The sequence below is a fragment of the Larimichthys crocea genome, chromosome VIII (genome assembly GCF_000972845.2).
Source record: "Larimichthys crocea isolate SSNF chromosome VIII, L_crocea_2.0, whole genome shotgun sequence".
Taxonomy (NCBI): Eukaryota; Metazoa; Chordata; class Actinopteri; family Sciaenidae; genus Larimichthys; species Larimichthys crocea.
In genome coordinates this window covers 33,853,387-33,874,987 of record NC_040018.1, presented here as the reverse complement: position 1 = coordinate 33,874,987, position 21,601 = coordinate 33,853,387, and the positions used below count along the sequence as shown (strand labels likewise).

The window sequence follows — 21,601 nt, the reverse complement described above, 5'->3', positions numbered from 1 at the left end:
TTAAAGAAAAAAAAAAAAAGCATGCAAAATTACACAAAAAAAAATCTGCGAAACAGCGAGCCGCGAAAAGTGAACCGCGTTTTAACAAGGGACGACTGTACCTGCTTACAGCTCTACATCTTATTAATCTGCACTTAAAAATCACACAGGCCCAAAGACTGAAGAGGTATCCAGGTAACTTCCAGTTCATGTGATGCGTTTGGTAAACAACCAGTAAACAACAACCAATGTTGGAAAGCTGGATTTACACGAGTATTATGATCAAGAGTAAATAAACGATCTGAACGAGCGATACTTGACACTTCAAATAAGTTCAAGTTCCATTTGAGAATTTATTTATTGGATGAGCCTAAAAGACACATTTGTCAGTGGATTTTCAATATCTATACAATCAATATTGTGATATAAAATTACGCATATCACGATAACCTCGATTGCACCAGTGTCCATCACCTTCTGAAAGTTGAGTGAGTCTGACACTGAGGATGGCTCCATAAAACCTCCAGGGACACTGGATAATAAAAGCAGTCATTAGAACCATACATACCATCATCGCACGCTCACGTAGAATCCAGTTTCACCTTTCAGTTCTAAACAGACAGCCACTATAGGGCGATCAAAACTGAGGCTATGTAATCAAACTGATGATATCATATTCATACACAAAAGGCCCGAGTGTGTTGTCGTGAGCCCTCAGTGTAGAGGTCTGACTGTGGAAGTTGATCAGACAGCCCCCGCGGCCCTTTGACAAAGCGCTCTGTCTGCAGTCTAATTAGAGGTATCGTATCACTACCAGACCCTGGAGGGGAGACCCCTGCTCCTCTTTATTCTGAGGTCAGCTCCCTGCAGGCATCGCGACTGCCACTTCCCTCCTCTCCTCGTCCTCCTCTCATTTCATGACCATTTTTTCCTCTCCTGTTCAGCACAGAAAAACTGACATCATTTCAGCTGTATCGGACGTTTACCTGTCAACCTTCCTGTGTTCTCTCGTGTTCTTTTTGTCTCTGTTATTTTTCTGCGGTTTGGTACAAGGCTGATAGGCCAATTTGCCCGGGCAGAGCTGTCATGTTTACTTGCATCATTGACTCGACTGCATGCTGCAGAGCATCGGCGGGTGCAATGGAAATAATGGTTATTTGAGTGAAACTAAGCGATGCTGCCGAGATGAAAATGGATGAGGAAGCAGTAGTTCTTCCGGGTGGTGGATCTGTTTACAACTGAAATGTTCACACGAAATAAACAACTCGGGGTGGTTATTAGAACGTTCTTTTAATATTGAAATGTAAGAGTCATTGGTGCTACAGAGAACCTTTCTAAGGGAAAATGGTTTGTATTTGTTACACTAACAGTTCTGTTTCTATTCTAAAACCCCTTTTCCCCTCCTTATCTATTCTCTTATTATTTAAAGCCACTGGAAACCCAACCCACTTCATTCCAATGACACAGAATAAATCTCACAGAAAAGTCTTGGTTTGTCTTTCCACTGTTCCAACATCATCAGCTCTGGTTCAGTCGATTAAAACCTCCATTAACAGGTTGATGTGAAATATTCCGGTAATATTAGTTTTTGTAAAAGGAGTCTGGTCTGGTGGAGTACATAACTGCTTCAGTTCTTCATTGAAAGTGTTAAGTTCTAAAGTTCTTTTTTTAAAGTATTTTTAAGGCATTTTTGCTCTTTTTTTTATAGAAACAGCTGGACAGATAGACCGGAAATCAGGGGAGAAAAATGCAGCGCAGCCAGGCTGGAATTGAACCCTGGTCACTGCGGTAACGACTCGAGGTGCACACTCTGCCAGGTTAGCTAACGAGGTGCCGGTAGTGAAAATATTTTAAGTATAGCATCCACTTAAACTGATATTCATGTTTTTAGGTGGATAAATAGTTTTCGAGGTTCACGCGAGAGCATTGTTTCCTATCATGTCGATCTTATGAGGGAGCTGTCAATCAAAGCGTGATCTGCCCACCTACCAGTCTTGAGAAAAGCCTCAGTTATTATTGATTGATTATTTGTCACTCAGATTTCTGTGGATACTTAATGAGATGCTTAGCTTTGATATCATATCTGCATTTTACTTTTTTCAGAGGCTTTAAAGGATAAATATGGAAGATTATGGAAGATCAGTATGTGTGCAGCAAAATTCTAATCTAATCTAATCTAATACTGTCAATCTGTCCTTTTAATGGAGGTCTAACAAACACATTAGTTTGATCGATGCTTGCTTTAAAAGCCAGCCCAGCAGGAGGTTATACTGATGCAATGTGCAGTTATTGATCTGCATCATAGGGTGGAACTGTACATGCCTGACTCTACGATCATATTGGCTGTGCTGTTTTGCTAGCGTGTTCATTTGACCGTGAAGACATATAGACGGACAGAAGGCTTCTTATTGGTAGCAGTGTTGTGCTTCACACCTCCCTCCAACAGAAAGTCATGACATTCACGCTCATTGGGAAACAGCTGCAGTCATAATTCATTGTCGGATTGGGTCAGAAATGAGTCCTGACTTTGGTACTAGGTGATGGATTGAATTATTGCATATGTTGGAGCTCAAGTGTATCAACACCAACAGCAATGTATGAAAAATCTGATTTGAATTGAAATCTAGGATAAATAAATAAAATGATCAAATCAAATTTTTACTTCTGAGTATTATTTTCTCTCAAAGTCAGTAATTCCAGATAGACCGGACCGGATGTTTGATGGGAAGCAAAATGGTTTGACTAGGAGCACAGAGTGTAACTCACAACAAAACACACAAAAATGTATGAAGAAAATGAAGTCCTCACATACAAAATCTACAGTTATAATAATAATGAGTCATTACCTCAACACAGAAGAAGGAAGCAAACAAAACTGTTCAGTTTGTGGCACAATTCAACTGTCAACGGCCAACGGAAAATCCAAGTGACTCCTATTGTGCTTAGTCCAGGGTGGTGCTGTTGGTTTCAGGGAATGGCCCATGTGGGAGCCCTGTGGTTTGATGGTGTTCCCCACAAAGTAATTAAGTTAGAGGATAGAGTTGGGAACAATCTGATTTTACAGAACAGGTGAACTATGAAATTGGCTTGTTGTCAGGGATTGGCAGATAATCGACTGTCACACTCAGGACGACAGGGCCTCTTCCTCTGGTGAGCAGGGACTTTTTTGGTAAGAGCGCCATAGGTACTCCCTGACTGGACTTGATGTGACGTGTGTGCTTAGTGGCATTGCTACAGTACTTTTACACGTGACTGGTGGAGTGTGTAGCCATTGGCCACTATAGGCGTTCCGTAGTAGTTTTAGTTTTTTAAATTTCCTTTCAGCACTGATTAGCTAAACCATGTTCATGTTAACAAAAACAACTCGAGAAGTAAACATAAGGTACAGACATCTTGACAGATTTCAGGCCCTACACATTGGATCCACATTAGGAAATCAAATTCTTGTGATTGACAGCAGGCCATACAGCACTTTAATGCTTCTTATGGTCTCTGGTGCCACTAAAGAACAGTCCACTAATTTAGCACTGCACTTCCAAATTTTTGGGACTTGTCAGAGAGTTAAAAATTTCCCAGTTCAAATTTCAAATCAGATCAGAAATTAAAGCATTGCAACTTTTAGTTAAGGATTCAGTGTTTGCCCACCTACAACTTGAGATCCAAGCAGTCAGTCCAGTCAAGAAGGTACAAGAAGGTGAAAAGTCTGAGCAGGATGTTCAGTCTGGGTGGATGTGGGCTGGATAGGTGAGGGTAGCCTCCAGCCAGCCGTAATCACAGCTATCCATTTCATCTAACAGCGGAAGACGATGCCCCAATGGGATCGGAGTCGTGGTAAAGCACCCTCCTGGTTTACCCCCTCCACAAACACAATAGACACCCCCCACCCACTCATGAGAGATTAGATTTCTCCACCTCTGCCCGCATTTGTAGTCAGCAGCAATGCCTCTTTGCCTGTTCTCGTACTGCAAACAGCAGCAAAAACACTTCTGTTGTTTAGTGCTGCGGTGGCAGATAAAGGCCTGCCAGGATCTCTGGAGTGTGTGAGACTCTGGGAGATAATCTGCCTGTCTGAACAGCATTCACTGACACACCAGCAGATGGAATATGTACACAGCATACTTCACACACTAAATACAGCCCTCAGTTTAGGATTTGAATTAAATATTTGCCTAGATATTGTTTAACCTTGAAGGCTGAAGCTCTTATAAGTAAATTCAGTTTTTTTTTTGTAGTTCTGGTGGTTATCTTCAGGATTCCACAGCAGCATGGTTCATGGTAATCTTTTATGAAAGAATCTGTTCACCACTTTGTTCCAGATTGAAATATCTCAACAACTATTGGATGCATTGCTATGGAGAGGGTGGTCGTCTTTCATGGGTCCACCATGTTTCTACCATAGCCCAGAATGGACAGACCACTGGCTATAGACAGGTCTTCCACATTCTTCACCGGTTTAACTGCCTCCATAGGTTTCTCTACAACAAGTCATTTTGAGAAGCTGGAAATAAATTGGTGTCAATCAGTGGCAGTTATGTGTCCAATGATGTGATGGCTGATGCCATTGAGCTGTGGTTGCCTTGCTAGGAGCCGCTAGTTGTTTCCCCTCTGTCATGTAGCGGTAGCTAGTCTGTAATTGTCATTGCTGATGACTATGTAGTCTTAATGATAGGAATGAAGTCTCAAACTACAAAAACAGATCAGGTTGGTTGGTTGTGGAAAAAAGAGACTTTATTTGAATCTTGGACTCTGATAAGACCGCCTCACTCATGCTGTGAACAACCTGTCTAGACAGCTGTTAGTAATGGCCACAACACTGAGTCAGCTGCATCATCAAAACTGATTAATGTGAGTGTGGGCATTAGTTTTATTGAGGTGATATTTATATCATTAAAACACGTCAGTGATTACTATGAATACACACTACATTATTATTATTATTTTGACAAGAGCATCAAATGTGGATTCATCCACTGCTGGAAAATAGTTTCCCAACCAAGTAGTTGACCTAACCACACACTTTTATACACCTTTTTACACGCATTTTGTACAGTACTCCCTTAGCCAATTTAGGACGCAGAACACAATGCGCGTTCATACTGTACAGTACTGCGAAACAGTGAGTCCGCGAAAAGCGAACCGTGTTATAGCGAGGGACGACTGTACCTGCTTACAGCTCCACATCTTATTAAGCTGCACTTAAAAATCACACAGGCCCAAAGACTGAAGAGGTATCAAGGTAACTTCCAGTTCATGTGACGCGTTTGAGTAAACAACCAGTAAACAACAACCAATGTTGGAAAAGCTGGATTTACATGAGTATGTATGATCAAGAGTAAATAAACGATCTGAACGAGCGATACTTGACACTTCAAATAAGTTCAAGTTCAATTTGAGAATTTATTTATTGGATGAGCCTAAAAGACACATTTGTCAGTGGAATTTTCAATATCATAATACAATCAATATTGTGATATAAAATTACGCATATCACGATAACCTCGGATTGCACCAGTGTCCATCACCTTCTGAAAGTTGAGTGAGTCTGACACTGAGGATGGCTCAATAAAACTCTCCAGGGACACTGGGGATAATAACAGCAGTCATTAGAACCATACATACCATCATCGCACGCTCACGTAGAATCCAGTTTCACCTTTCAGTTCTAAACAGACAGCCACTATAGGAGCGATCAAAACTGAGGCTATGTAATCAAACTGATGATATCATATTCATAACAAAAGGCCCGAGTGTGTTGTCGTGAGCCCTCAGTGTAGAGGTCTGACTGTGGAAGTTGATCAGACAGCCCCCGCGGCCCTTTGACAAAGCGCTCTGTCTGCAGTCTAATTAGAGGTATCGTATCACTACCAGACCCTGGAGGGGAGACCCCCTGCTCCTCTTTATTCTGAGGTCAGCTCCCTGCAGGCATCGCGACTGCCCACTTCCCTCCTCTCCTCGTCCTCCTCTCATTTCATGACCATTTTTTCCTCTCCTGTTCAGCACAGAAAAACTGACATCATTTCAGCTGTATCGGACGGTTTACCTGTCAACCTTCCTGTGTTCTCTCGTGTTCTTTTTGTCTCTGTTATTTTTCTGCGGTTTGGTACAAGGCTGATAGGCCAATTTGCCCGGGCAGAGCTGTCATGTTTACTTGCATCATTGCGACTCGACTGCATGCTGCAGAGCATCGGCGCGTGCAATGGAAATAATGGTTATTTGAATGTGAAACTAAGCGATGCTGCCGAGATGAAAATGGATGAGGAAGCAGATAGTTCTTCAGGGTGGTGGATCTGTTTACAACTGAAATGTTCACACCGAAATAAACAACTCGGGGTGGTTATTAGAACGTTCTTTTAATATTGAAATGTAAGAGTCATTGGTGCTACAGAGAACCTTTCTAAGGGAAAATGGTTTGTATTTGTTACACTAACAGTTCTGTTTCTATTTCTAAAACCCCTTTTCCCCTCCTTTAATTCTCTTTATCTTATTATTTAAAGCCACTGGAAACCCAACCCACTTCATTCAAATGACACAGAATAAATCTCACAGAAAATGTCTTGGTTTGTCTTTCCACTGTTCCAACAATCATCAGCTCTGGTTCAGTCGATATAAAACCTCAATTAACAGAGTTAGATGTGAAAATATTCCGGTAATATTACTGTTTTTGTAAAAGGAGTCTGGTCTGGTGGAGTACATAACTGCTTCAGTTCTTCATTAGAAAGTGTTAAGTTCTAAAGTTCTTTTTTTAAAGATATTTTTAAGGCATTTTTTGCTCTTTTTTTATAGAAACAGCTGGACAGATAGACCGGAAAGTCAGGGGAGAAAAATGCAGCAAAGGACCAGGCTGGAATTGAACCCTGGTCACTGCGGTAACGACTCGAGGTGCACACTCTGCCAGGTTAGCTAACGAGGTGCCGGTAGTGAAAATATTTTAAGTATAGCATCCACTTAAACTGATATTCATGTTTTTAGGTGGATAAAATAGTTTTCGAGGTTCACAGCAGAGCATTGTTTCGCTATCATGTCGATACTTATGAGGGAGCTGTCAATCAAAGCGTGATCTGCCACACCTACACAGTCTTGAGAAATAGCCTCAGTTATTATTGATTGATTATTTGTCACTCAGATTTCTGTGGATACTTAATGAGATGCTTAGCTTTGATATCATATCTGCATTTTACTTTTTCCAGAGGCTTTAAAGGATAAATATGGAAGATTATGGAAGATCAGTAATGTGTGCAGCAAAATTCTAATCTAATCTAATCTAATACTGTCAATCTGTCATTTTAATGGAGGTCTAACAACACATTAGTTTGATCGATGCTTGCTTTAAAAGCCAGCCCAGCAGGAGGTTATACTGATGCAATGTGCAGTTATTGATCTGCATCATAGGGTGAACTGTACATGCAATGAACTCTAACGATCATATTGGCTGTGCTGTTTGCTAGCGTGTTCATTTGACCGTGAAGACATATAGACGGACAGAAGGCTTCTTATTGGCTAGCAGTAGTGTGGCTTCACACCTCCCTCCAACAGAAAAGTCATGACATTCACGGCTCATTGGGAAACAGCTGCAGTCATAATTCATTGTCGGATTGGGTCAGAATGAGTCCTGACTTTGGTACTAGGTGATGGATTGAATTATTGCATATGTTGGAGCTCAAGTGTATCAACACCAACAGCAGATGTATGAAAAATCTGATTTGAATTGAACATCTAGGATAAATAAATAAAATGATCAAATCAAATTTTTACTTCTGAGCTATTATTTTCTCTCAAAGTCAGTAATTCCAGATAGACCGGACCGGATGTTATGATGGGAAGCAAAATGGTTTGACTAGGAGCACAGAGTGTAACTCAAACAAAACACACAAAAATGTATGAAGAAAATGAAGTCCTCAATACAAAATCTACAGTTAATAATAATAAATGAGTCATTACCTCAACACAGAAAGAAGGAAGCAAACAAAACTGTTCAGTTTGTGGCACAATTCAACTGTCAACGGCCAACGGAAAATCCAAGTGACTCCTATTGTGCTTAGTCCAGGGTGGTGCTGTTGGTTTCAGGGAATGGCCCATGTGGGAGCCATGTGGTTTGATGGTGTTCCCACAAAGTAATTAAGTTAGAGGATAGAGTTGGAGAATAATCTGATTTTACAGAACAGGTGAACTATGAAATATGGCTTGTTGTCAGGGATTGGCAAGATAATCGACTGTCACACTCAGGACGGACAGGGCCTCTTCCTCTGGTGAGCAGATGGGACTTTTTTGGTAAGAGCGCCATAGGTACTCCCTGACTGGACTTGATGTGACGTGTGTGCTTAGTGGCATTGCTACAGTACTTTTACACGTGACTGGTGGAGGCTGTGTAGCCATTGGCCACTATAGGACGTTCCGTAGTAGTTTTAGTTTTTAAAATTTCCTTTCAGCACTGATTAGCTAAACCATGTTCATGTTAACAAACAAACTACGAGAAGTAAACATAAGGTACAGACATCTTGACAGATTTCAGGCCCTACACATTGGATCCACATTAGGAAATCAAATTCTTGTGATTGACAGCAGGCCATACAGCACTTTAATGCTTCTTATGGTCTCTGGTGCCACTAAAGAACAGTCCACTAATTTAGCACTGCACTTCCAAAATTTTTGGGACTTGTCAGAGAGTTAAAAATTTCCCAGTTCAAATTTCAAATCAGATCAGTAAATTAAGCATTGCAACTTTTAGTTAAGGATTCAGTGTTTGCCCACCTACAACCTTGAGATCCAAGCAGTCAGTCCAGTCAAGAAGGTACAAGAAGGTGAAAAGTCTGAGCAGGATGTTCAGTCTGGGTGGATGTGGGCTGGATAGGTGAGGGGGTAGCCTCCAGCCAGCCGTAATCACAGCTATCCATTTCATCTAACAGCGGGAAGACGATGCCCCCAATGGGATCGGAGTCGTGGTAAAGCACCCTCCTGGTTTACCCCCCTCCACAAACACAATAGACACCCCCCCACCCACTCATGAGAGATTAGATTTCTCCACCTCTGCCCGCATTTGTAGTCAGCAGCAGATGCCTATCTTTGCCTGTTCTCGTACTGCAAACAGCAGCAAAAACACTTCTGTTGTTTAGTGCTGCGGTGGCAGATAAAGGCCTGCCAGGATCTCTGGAGTGTGTAGACTCTGGGAGATAATCTGCCTGTCTGAACAGCATTCACTGACACACCAGCAGATGGAATATGTACACAGCATACTTCACACACTAAATACAGCCCTCAGTGTTAGGATTTGAATTAAATATTTGCCTAGATATTGTTTAAACCTTGAAGGCTGAAGCTCATTAAAGTAAATTCAGTTTTTTTTTTGTAGTTCTGGTGGTTATCTTCAGGATTCCACAGCAGCATGGTTCATGGTAATCTTTATGAAAAGAATCTGTTCACCACTTTGTTCCAGATTGAAATATCTCAACAACTATTGGATGCATTGCTATGGAGAGGGTGGGTCGTCTTTCATGGAGTCCACCATGTTTCTGCCGTAGCCCAGAATGGACAGACCACTGGCTATAGACAGGGTCTTCCACATTCTTCACAGGTTTAACTGCCTCCATAGGTTCTCATATACACAAGTCATTTTGAGAAGCTGGAAATAAATTGGTGTCAATCAGTGGCAGTGATGTGTCCAATGATGTGATGGCTGATGCCATTTGAAGCTGTGGTTGCCCTTGCTAGGAGCAGCTAATGTTTTTCCCCTCTGTCATGTAGCTAGGTAGCTAGTCTGTAATTGTCATTAGCTGATGACTAATGTAGTCTTAACTGATAGGAATGAAGTCTCAAACTACAAAAACAAGATCAAGGTTGGTTGGTTGGTGGAAAAAAGAGACTTTATCTTGAATCTTGGACTCTGATAAGACTGTCTGGGGTTCTGGAGCCTTGAAGAAGCTCTCTCGCCTCACTCATGCTGTGAATAACCTGTCTAGACATGCTGTTGGTAATGGCCACCAACACTGAGTACAGCTGCATCATCAAACTGAATTAATGTTAGAAAGTGTGGGCATTAGTTTTATTTGATGGGTGATAATTATATCATTAAAAACACGTCAGTGATTACTATGAATACACACTACATTATTATTATTATTTTGACAAGAGCATCAAATGTGGATTCATCCACTGCTGAAAATAGTTCCCAACCAACATAGTTAAAGGTAGGAATTAGAGGCATCTAATGGTGAAGTTGCAGATTGCAACCAACTGAATACCCCTTGCCTTACCCTCCCGTTCAAAGCATGTAGGGTAAACTACAGTGCCTGTGAAACTCAGGAATAAATTTAAAGGTCCAATCTAGAGTCCATCCGTTCTGGGTTTGTAGAAACATGGTGGTTCAACATGGTGGACTCCACAGAAGAGGACCCTCTCCATATAAAAGGCTAATTTTAAGATAATAAAAACATAATGATTGTTATTTTCAGGTCAACCAATACATAGTAATGGATATCATATTCATTTCTAGAGTGAACAGCTGTTTTTTTTGTTTTTTTTTCCAGAATGAATCTATATATTTGAGAGCAGCTGTGGCTCAGGTGAGAGCGGGTTGTCTACTAACTGGAAGGTAACTGGTTCCATTTCTGGCTCTCCCCAGTCCAATTGAAGTGTCTTTGAGCCCCAAATTGATTTGAAAGGCTGTGACATGCTTCAGTAGAGCAGAAAAGTGAAATATAAATATAAGTCTATCCATATTTGTGAACTGGTTTGAAAGGTTTACATCTTCAGAAAGAACCAATGGACTCTGTTATTGGTTTGGGTTATTTCATGGTATTTGGAGATTATAACATAAACACCAGCCTTCAGCCAGCCTTCTATTTATGTATTGCTTAAGGGAGCTGCTCGCTAACTGACAAATGTGTGCACTGTCTACATAAATACATTGTATGCTTTGTGTATTAGTGTTGAGGTGGGACACTACTGATTTTTCAGTGAACCTTGTGTTATATTGTACTTTAATTATAATAATCATATTCTATTCACAGTGCAGTGTGAGTGTGCATTATGGGTACTGCTGTACATCCAGAACAAAATGTTAACAGCCTGTTTCTTTCTCCTGGACTGAAATAAAGACTGATGATAGCAGGTGATAACTCAGCTCCTGCTCCAGTCATCGTGCTTGAAGTTAAACAAGATCAATATGCCAGCACATCATCAGTCTGCCGCTGCTGCTGCTGCTGCTGCTGGGACAGGACAGGACTCATCACATTCTGCCGTACTCATTGCAATGACATGGGTGCCTATCTGTTGCCTCTGACCTTTGAACGCCACCGAGCTGGAGCAGACACAAATCAATGAGCAGAAACAAGGCCAGGCACGACATTGAGTCATTTAGTTTAAAGAGCATTCAATAATAAGGAAAAGCATAACATCTTTAAAGTATGCAGCAATTCACGGTCCATTTTGATGGTTGGAGAATTGTTTCTTTTATGGATAACATTCAGACACAGCGTGGTGGTCAAGGTCTTTACTGCATTGTTAATGACAAAGTCATTGATCTCCTCTCTGTTCACACACAAACAGAGCCGATGGCTGGAGTCAGTGTTTTCTTTCATGAGCTGAACCCTCAGATTATCCAGATTAGATCATTGTCAAGTACTGGCTGTGCTCCTTTTATTCACCTTGTCAAGTGAAGGAATCAACAGTCTGAAGTGGATATCAGTAATTCCTGTTAGTTTGAAGTCTACCTGTTTTTTAGGGGTGTCACAGTTTGGATTTTATTACACAAATCAGTCGAAATGAGCTTGAATTCTGAAATCAGAAGTAGGATTGATTCACCCAGTACTCTAATTTGAATATTATACAGTACCACCAATTTTCTACTGGTGGCCCATATACCATCACTCCATCAGTTATCCACAGGGTGACTTTTTCTTATTTTCACTAAACTGAGGGACAAAGGCATAAACGGGGAGAAGACACAGGAAGTGATACGACGGGTGAAAATCCTGTCACGGATTGTTAGGAGCCGATAATGGAAAAGCTCAACCGCTGGTGTTGTTCTTGGTGAGTTATTTTCCATTTTCCTCGTTAACCCGTGAGCGAACTCTCAGCTCCTGCTGTGACGAAGAGCAGGACCATACATATATAGTATCTCTCACCCTTATCAGTCCCAACTGTGTCTCTCTCAACTACTTTTACTCTTTATTTAAAGCTCCACTGCTGCTGGATCAGAGTTTTTGTCTAAAGGTTTGGAGCAGAATAGTATTGAATTAATTTGACTGTATTTCTCTCTCTCGCACACTCGCACCGTCGGCGTCACAGTACAGTAAATTATATCTGTGCCACCACAGCCTCTCTCGTCCCTGAGGATGTCCTGACCATAGGGAACCTCAAGGTGGCTTTGCTGATAAGCTGACATTAAAAAAAAACTTTCCCTTCCAGCCCCGGGATGTTCTTCCCACCAAGGGGAAAGTAGATAGGACTGACTTTATCTTCAGAGTTCTCTCCCAGTGTGTTTAGATTAGTTTCCATTTTGAAATGAAACTTCTGCTCTCTTTTAAAGTATTTGTTCCATTAAAGGTTCTCTGTGTAACATTCAGAAAAACCTTGTTAATAATGATACCCTTGGGCGTTCAGTGAACTGCAGTCAGAGCCCGTTGCTCGCCCATGGTGACATGAGACTAAGAGTATTTCGTACTTGTATTTCGAATAACGTCATTCTCTGTAATGTTTGCAAACCACCCACCACCCATCAGCCAACACCATGAAGAGACCAATGCCAGGCCCAAACCGTGCAACCAACCACAGCTTAGCTTTGGTTGGTTACTAGGGATGTAACGATGCATCGTGACACAATTAAAAATCTGTACAAATGCGTGACGACTCGCATCGGTTGACAGAAAAAATAAATCGCGATTCTTGGCGAATGGGAACCCGCACAGCACGTGCTCTCATTGGTCAAACAGGCTTCCCGGCGCGTTGTGTGAGCGTGGCGTATTTGGTCTGTCCTGCACGCGACTTCAAACCCCACCGGGAGTGTTTCAGGAGCGAGCGCTTAGCCCGCCAGACTTTGTTTACTTGCTCAGATTTGGACATTTTCCCGGTGTTTCCCTTCTAAACATGCTTCTACATGTGTAAATATGTTACGTAGTTAGTTAGTTTTGCTTTTGTCTGTTTTTACGACCAGCAGTTTGCACGGGGTATTTTATTTTGAAAATCCACCGGATTCTCTTTGCTTTTTCTGTGTCTGACTTTCGCCCGCTCGAGGTGCTCCGTGGAAATTGACGCGACCTGCTCGCAAGTTTTAATGTTTTTATTTTATTGTTATGTACAAAACGTACCAGCCACATTGGCTAGTGATCAAAAAAGTTAATTTAGAGCCCTGGTTACGCCCCCTCGTGAGCGAAAACTGTACATCACGCCAGTTAACAGCAGTTTACTGTGAGATTGTTTCTAAAGAAAGCAGATATTTGTCATGTGTTTTGTTGTTTAAGATGTAAGTTGCACTTTTTATAAGAGAACACAAACCGTTTGAGAGTTTCTGTAAAGAAAGATTTTTTTTTTCTGTAAAAGATTTTTTTCCTACAAATAAAAAGTATAATAAATATAATAATTTTATTTGGTCATAATTTGTCTGTAGCTCATTTTGATTTTAAAAAATCGTGAAAAATCGCATCGTGAACAAAAAATCGTGACTCGAATCGAGTCGTGAGTTGAGTGTATCGTTACATCTCTATTGGTTACAGTTAGCCATTTGCAGCCCTCCTTGCATCTCCCTTAATTAATGATAATGTTAACGAGCAACCCAGTGACCTGCAAACAGCAAACCAACCCTCAGAGTCTGGAGGAATTGGCTAATTTTATCCACCCAAGATAGTATTATGCAATACTAGCTAGCTAGCAATTCGCCTGTGTTAGCAAGCAAGCTAACATTAGCCTGTTAAAATATATCGCAATATATTTGACATGCTTAGCAGTGATGTTAGCTTTTGTTACCAGTTGTTTGTTGGTGTTAGTGGACTCCATTGCTAAGGTAATGTTAGCTTGCTTACACTGTAGGGGAGCGCAGACAGAATCCTACATGAGCATGACCCGGGCTGCTGACATATTTTATTTATATTGATTTATCTGACATTTTTAGCATGTTAGCATGTTTAGCAAGACTTCTGCTTACAGTAGCACACGCAAATAAATAAAAATTTGACACAGTCCTGCCTTAAATATTTCATATTTTGTGTTGATAATGAAGCTTCAAACTTCATCCCTGGCCTCGTCTCAACGTCCATCCGTCATGTCTTGGTTTTGTTTTCCTGAAGATTCCACAGTCTTTATTAACAGATGTGATTTGCTCGGTTGTCATGGAGATGGATTTGTGGTTGACATGTGTGCTCACTGGCTGTTTGCTCTTTGAGGACTTCTCATCCGTGTGGGCTTAAAACGAAAGCATCAAATACTCCTCCGATCCAAAAAAACAAACAAAAGTCTGCGTGTGTGTGTGTTAAATGCAGCTCAGTTGTGGTGCTGCTCTCACTCAGGGAGGGGGGTGGAGAAGGTGGAGGCCTGCTGTAGCCTGCAGCTACCTTTGATGTATCTTTAACACATTTCTGAATTTGTCTCCCTTCATGTTTAATTAGTGAGCTTCAGCCTGTGCTCAGTGGATGCTATCCCGGTTTGATGTGTGCTGTCACATAACTGTGTGTGTGTGTGTGTGTGTGTGTGTGTGTTTTCACAGGTCCAGAAGAGAAGAAACTCAAGTCGAAGAAAGAAAAGATGAAGGAGAGGAGGGAGAGGTGGCTCAACAGTGAGTTTATGTCAACACATAATGTATCCGTATGAATGTACAGACACTGTTGTCATATATTAGACTGATACTCGTTTGAACAGAGACTATCATTATTGAATTTTCAGGATTAATACCAATCTGTCACCCAACACTGATGCTGGGATGTATGATTTCTTTTGTCATTTTATCTTTATTTGAAGAATGCACAGACTCTTTGATATTTTTTACATGTGAGAGGTATTCAGATTGGCTTGTGGGAAAACATTCATCCATCTTTACATGCAGGTGTATACACAGTATATCCTTGTATATATCTATATGTATATATAGATATATACAAGGATATAATCACCATATTCACAGACAAACCCATCTATGTATTTACACGTACGTCTGCTTTAACTCCATCACATACCTATGTCCATCTCACATTCTTTTCAAATATATAAATCTATATACACCAGGAGCATATATTTGTTTTATCTTCATCAAGAATAGAGAAAACATGAAACTTGTGGAGCAACAGTGGAGCCATACAAAGTCTGCTCGTATTGCTGTTATACATTTAGTCCAGCTATTTATTATCCTTAAAGAATAAGTCTTTAAATATTTCCAAAATATTTTTTTTGTTTTGTTATTTATTTATTTATTTATTTATTTATTTATTTTAAAGTGGGGAAAAAAAAAAAAAAATCCCCGAAGCTATAACTTTAACATCTGGATCTAAAACATCAAATCTCAAACTCAAATATCTAAATATATACCGTATGAAAGTGAAAACTCTGAGTGAAAATCAATTATTTCTTCAAAATAATATTTAAACTTAAAAAGATCAAAACTTGAGATGTTCATTATTAAGTTACAATTTATGTTTTTCAAATGATCAAAACATTCGGCTCTGACGTGGCTCCATACTCAGTTTTTTTTTTTGTTTTTTTTTGGTGTGCAGTCTTTAAATATCTCTCTCTCATGTTTTTCCATCAGTGCTATCTAATATAAGCAGTGTGATAGAGTAGAGACTACGTTTTGGTTGCAGTTCTTCTTCCATGAGTATCAGGGGATTGGCAGCGGATCGAGAAAAACTTGATACCATTAGTGAGGTTTATTTAGATAACAAGTTGATGGATTATCTAACACTGTGGCAGTGAATGGCCGAAGGGAGGAAACTGAGCACTCCCTGAAAGTGACTGTGTACACAGACAGTGAAAAGAACAGGACATACCTTAACAAACACAAACAGACGCCTCGTCCTGAACCAACTAACAATTTATGTCTAATTAATGTGTCACAGAGCTCCACTGTTGTCCAAAAACTATTCCAAACTCTTACTCTATCTAACACACACCGTCCTGCTGCCATAAATACTCACTAGAACACCAAATTTGTCTCAATCGGCTATTCAATACTTTTCTGGCCCGATGAGTACGTCACTGAGTTTTGGGCTTTTTGGCTGAAGGCCCATCTCTCTGTAATTATAAATCCTCTCCCCAACAGAACCGACATCATCACTGCCGCCATCATCTCCCGTAATTGCAATCAGGCCAGTAACCGTACCCTTCTGCTGAATCAATCAATTCCTGGTAACACAACACATATCCTGTTCAGGCGTATAATTAGGTGCTAATGGCCATGCGACTCAATCCTTCTGAAACCCAAGAGTGGCTCCAAGCTGACAGTTTTCAGGAATTAGAAGAAAATTAGAATGAAATATGAGCTATTTCAGATCATGGACACAGAAGTTGACCAGTGTGGATTCGTACAGGCTAATGCCAGTGTTCGAGGCCTGAAATAGGATATATTTTCCTCATGTGTGTACACATTACAAAAGCGTAGTCAAAGCCTGAGCGTTCCTGACATATATACACATATACATAAATATACAAAACATATCATACCATCATAACAGCTCAATGTTTGCTTCATTCACGATCACACGAACATCTAGAGCATAAACACAAATTAACAAGAGGAAGCGAGACTCATCAGTGTTTTGTAATTACCAAAATGTTTACTGCAACAAAATTAGCTAATTTGCTCCAGATTTTTATATTCCAGTTTGTGGTGAGTTCAAGGTCATAAAATAACAGATAAAACACAACACGCAATGTGAGGCAAACTGGCTAAAAAGCATTTTTCCTACCACAATCATCATAAAAGGAGCCGCACTTAAAAATAGTGAATTTTTTCCATCACAAATTATTGTAAACAAACTTAGAACCCCATCCCAAAATAGTTTTGTTTAAATCTTACTGTAATTAAATAATATTAGAATATAATAATAATAAAGTGTCACAAAAACAAAAGGAGGGAAAGAGACGTATGATATGCAACAGAAGAAACCGAATGAAACCGTGGACGTTGATGTTACAATATATGTTCATTTTAACCAGAGGTTATGTTAGACTTTCTTGTTGTAATTGTAATTGTTGTCATCTGTTATTATCTGTTATAGGATACACCGTGTTTATGTACCAGGATACACCGTGTTTATATACCAGGACACACCGTGTTTATGTACCAGGACACACCGTGTTTATGTACCAGGACACATCGTGTTTATGTACCAGGATACACCGTGTTTATGTACCAGGATACACCGTGTTTATGTACCAGGATACATCGTGTTTATGTACCAGGATACATCATGTTTATGTACCAGGATACATCGTGTTTATGTACCAGGACACACCGTGTTTATGTACCAGGACACATCGTGTTTATGTACCAGGACACACCGTGTTTATGTACCAGGATACATCGTGTTTATGTACCAGGATACATCGTGTTTATGTACCAGGATACACCGTGTTTATGTACCAGGATACACCGTGTTTATGTACCAGGACACATCGTGTTTATGTACCAGGATACACCGTGTTTATGTACCAGGATACACCGTGTTTATGTACCAGGACACATCGTGTTTATGTACCAGGACACACCGTGTTTATGTACCAGGATACACCGTGTTTATGTACCAGGACACATCGTGTTTATGTACCAGGGCACACCGTGTTTATGTACCAGGATACACCGTGTTTATGTACCAGGACACATCGTGTTTATGTACCAGGATACACCGTGTTTATGTACCAGGATACACCGTGTTTATGTACCAGGACACATCGTGTTTATGTACCAGGATACATCGTGTTTATGTACCAGGATACACCGTGTTTATGTACCAGGATACATCGTGTTTATGTACCAGGATACACCGTGTTTATGTACCAGGATACACCGTGTTTATGTACCAGGACACATCGTGTTTATGTACCAGGATACACCGTGTTTATGTACCAGGATACACCGTGTTTATGTACCAGGACACATCGTGTTTATGTACCAGGACACACCGTGTTTATGTACCAGGATACACCGTGTTTATGTACCAGGACACATCGTGTTTATGTACCAGGACACACCGTGTTTATGTACCAGGATACACCGTGTTTATGTACCAGGACACACCGTGTTTATGTACCAGGACACACCGTGTTTATGTACCAGGATACATCGTGTTTATGTACCAGGACACACCGTGTTTATGTACCAGGGCACACCGTGTTTATGTACCAGGATACACTGTGTTTATGTACCAGGGCACATCGTGTTTATGTACCAGGATACACCGTGTTTATGTACCAGGATACACGATGTCAGTGGTTATTTTAACTAGCAACTGTCGTTATAGCAGAAAGTATGGATTGTTTGGATTGTGTGTGTGTGTGTGTACAGCCAGATGGAGGTTTGTTTTATTAGCTGTACATGAACAGGCATATGTAAAACCTCATCAGACTGGAAAATGTGTTCCTCATTTCATAAGACCATTAAACAGACATTTTTCTGTAAAAGGAGCTCTGTGTGTAACCAGATGGAGACCTCTTACCCTTCACTGACATTCACTCCTGCTTCACTTCTCCTTGTTGTGTTTGAGCTCGGGTGTAATTCTCTCTCCTTGTTTCCTTTCCTTTAGAGATCAGCTCCATCAAACAGGCCAAGGAGCAGCAGGCGGCTGAGGCTCGGAGGCAGGCCACCCCTGTGGTAGGAGACATGAGGCCGCTGGCTGACGCCCTGCCAGAGCTCTCTCAACTCATCGCCCCCGCCGCCACAGCCCCCACTGCACGCCGCAAAAGCAGGAAAAACAAAGTGTAAGTGCCAAGGTGACCCACCGAGGTGGTGCTCCGTAGTTCTCACATTTCTTTATCCCCGAGAAGAGTCAATGTGAGTAAATTTAAATTTGATTTAACAGCAGCGATGCCGTCAGTACGAACAGATTGACTGATGAGTCTCCATCTGTTGACTGTTGTCACACTGTTAGTCGCACATTGTCAGATGTTTAATCAACAAAAAATATTATTTGGAAAGGAGAAGTGCAGTAAATGGATCCGTCAAATTAATAAATGAACAGATGTCTAGGTTTATTTACACACAAACATCTGCCTCTGTAGTTAACTGGACAAGATATAATGGACAACATGTCCCAGAATTCTCACTTAAGGCAACATTTAGCACAGCTGTAGATGTGTATTTGTCCTGATTATATTTATGATCAATCAAAAAGTAGCAAGAGGAGACTCTGAGATCACAGTGCACGCAGCCCGGCTAACAAACTAACAGCAGCTACAGTTGGCAGCAGTTCACTTCACTGTCCGTCAGGAAACTCCGTAAAGGGAAAACCAGGAAACATTTTCTCCATAAAATATGATCCACTTTCACCAACATCAGTCAAATAGTTGGTGGTGTGTGACTTAGTGCCGTAAAGCGTTACGTACTTCTCCCGACCCGGAGCCCAAAGTTACATAGTGTGAGAACAGACGTACGAATGATGGAGACACCGTTCACCTGATCACAGGTCAGTGTGGATCAACAGGATTTAAGTCACTTGAACACATCAGCCAACAGTAGCTGTGATGTTCACAGACGAACCGAATCTATTGAACGGCTCTTTAACGCAAACGTTGGCAACCGAGTCGCAGTTGCGAACCTTTCTTTTTTGTTTTTCTTTAAAATTGCTGTGCTTGGTTCATAGACGACGATGACGTCACGCACATAAAAATCTTTTTTTTTTTTTTCTACAAATGTAAAACCTCCACATCTTAAAATATACAAAGCTTGTATGCAGTTTTACAGAGGTCTGTGTTATAGTGGAGACACATTACTTCCAACCTTTTTGAAAACACAAAACCAAATCTTCAAACTACTTTCACAAAACCTCTGACTCTTCTGGCAAAAATCAATCAAATGCCTCGAAACCGTTTCATCCGTGCCGGGGCACAAGGTCAGCAGCAGCCGCCAGCTAGATGCTGCTAAAATATGCGAGCGGCTTCACACGGCAGCAGAACCCCTCCGGTGACTCCACACCTGTGTCACAGCAGGTCAAGGACAGGCCGAGGTTTTCTGTGATAGACCTTCCACAGCTCGAGAAAAACTCCCGCATCACAACTCACAGTTCTAGTCAGCTGGTTTAATCACATCATTAGAAACAAGTGAACAGCCTGAAGTCGTGTGTAAAACATGTTTATTGTGCTGGCGTCGAGCTTCTGCTGCCTGTGTTTACCGCTCTGCAGCACAGTGCAGAGTGTGTTTGGACTGACTGATGGGATAAATGGGTTTAAGGTGCTGAGCGTTCACTACAGAGAATGAGGTTTAGTGTTTTAGCAATCTCTCCTGTCTGCCATCACGACGAGTCCTTTCAGATCGTCTTCAGGAGGACGGATTAGTCTCATTGTTGGCACTCAAACAGGACTCGGGCTAACGGAGCAGGCCAGGGCGGCTCGTGCTGCAGCAGAACCCGGTCAGGACCAGGTTTTTAAGTGAAGTGACTGTCGGAGAGAAGATGGAACATCCTGAGACAGACAAGCTGCGCAGATAAATCCTGCCTGAGTCGGACGTGTACGGTGGAATATCTCTCTTCTCCTCGGAGCTGAATCAGTCCGGCTCCTCCGCCGAGCCTCCTGCACTGCGTCATTTATGTGATGGAGTAGTTATTCATGCGCTCGTAAACGCGGTCGTAAAAAGCCTCGCAGCTCGTTTTCATCACGTCCTGCTCCGCGCCGAAGAGGTGAGACGATTGGACGCATTTTTCATTTTGCTCATCTCTTTCTTTATTCTCAGCATTAAAAAAAAAACAAAATCAAGTGATTTCATTTTAAAACACAAAAATAATACCTGAAAACAAGGCATGTCTTTGTCACAGTTTGAGTGTCATTTTCTTTATTTGAAACTTTATTCCTTAACAACAAAAAATAAAATCACTACAAAACTACACTAATCTACACAAAAGAGTCAGTGAAGCGGGGTCAGTGTGTCTTTGGTTTCCTTTCATAAATCATATAAAGAACTGTTATAGAGGAACTATTATGTTTATTATTGAGGTTTGCAGTAGTGTTAAACTGGACTGCATTCCATTGAGAGATGTTTCTAATATTTTGGCCACTCTACACACATGAGAGGGCCATAATATTAGAAACAACTTTCAATATAATGCACTCCACTACAGCACCACCACCCTCCAACCTCAGTCATAAACACAAAGTCAAATGAATACCATTAGAAGTGTCAGAGTTGTTGGATCACATTGTACAAATGAAGTGGACAGTCGGTGTGTGAGAGCAGATGTGGAGATTTACAAGACAAGAGTGGCAAAAATCATCTTTAATATTTCAATTCTGATTTTGGTATTTTAAAATGAAAATAAAACTGATTAATAAAATAAATATATATTTTTTTTAATATTTGTTTATGAAAGAAATACAACAAAACAAAAACTACACTGACCTGGTTCATAATTTTTGTCAAACAAAAATTGAATCCCACATATCAAATAATAAAAATAAAAAATATAGATATATATATTATTTCATACTGATCATTAGA

General features: G+C 40.8%; 1 protein-coding gene across 1 annotated transcript in view; it reads left to right on the top strand.

Moving 5' to 3' along the window:
* Positions 1-21,601, top strand: part of slx9 (SLX9 ribosome biogenesis factor) — a 28,492-nt gene that overhangs the window by 6,234 nt on the left and 657 nt on the right. Inside the window, exons 3-4 of the mRNA XM_027281843.1 lie at positions 14,672-14,740; positions 18,699-18,873. Coding sequence (XP_027137644.1) covers positions 14,672-14,740; positions 18,699-18,873 — 244 coding nt within the window. The remainder of the gene's footprint in view (positions 1-14,671; positions 14,741-18,698; positions 18,874-21,601) is intronic.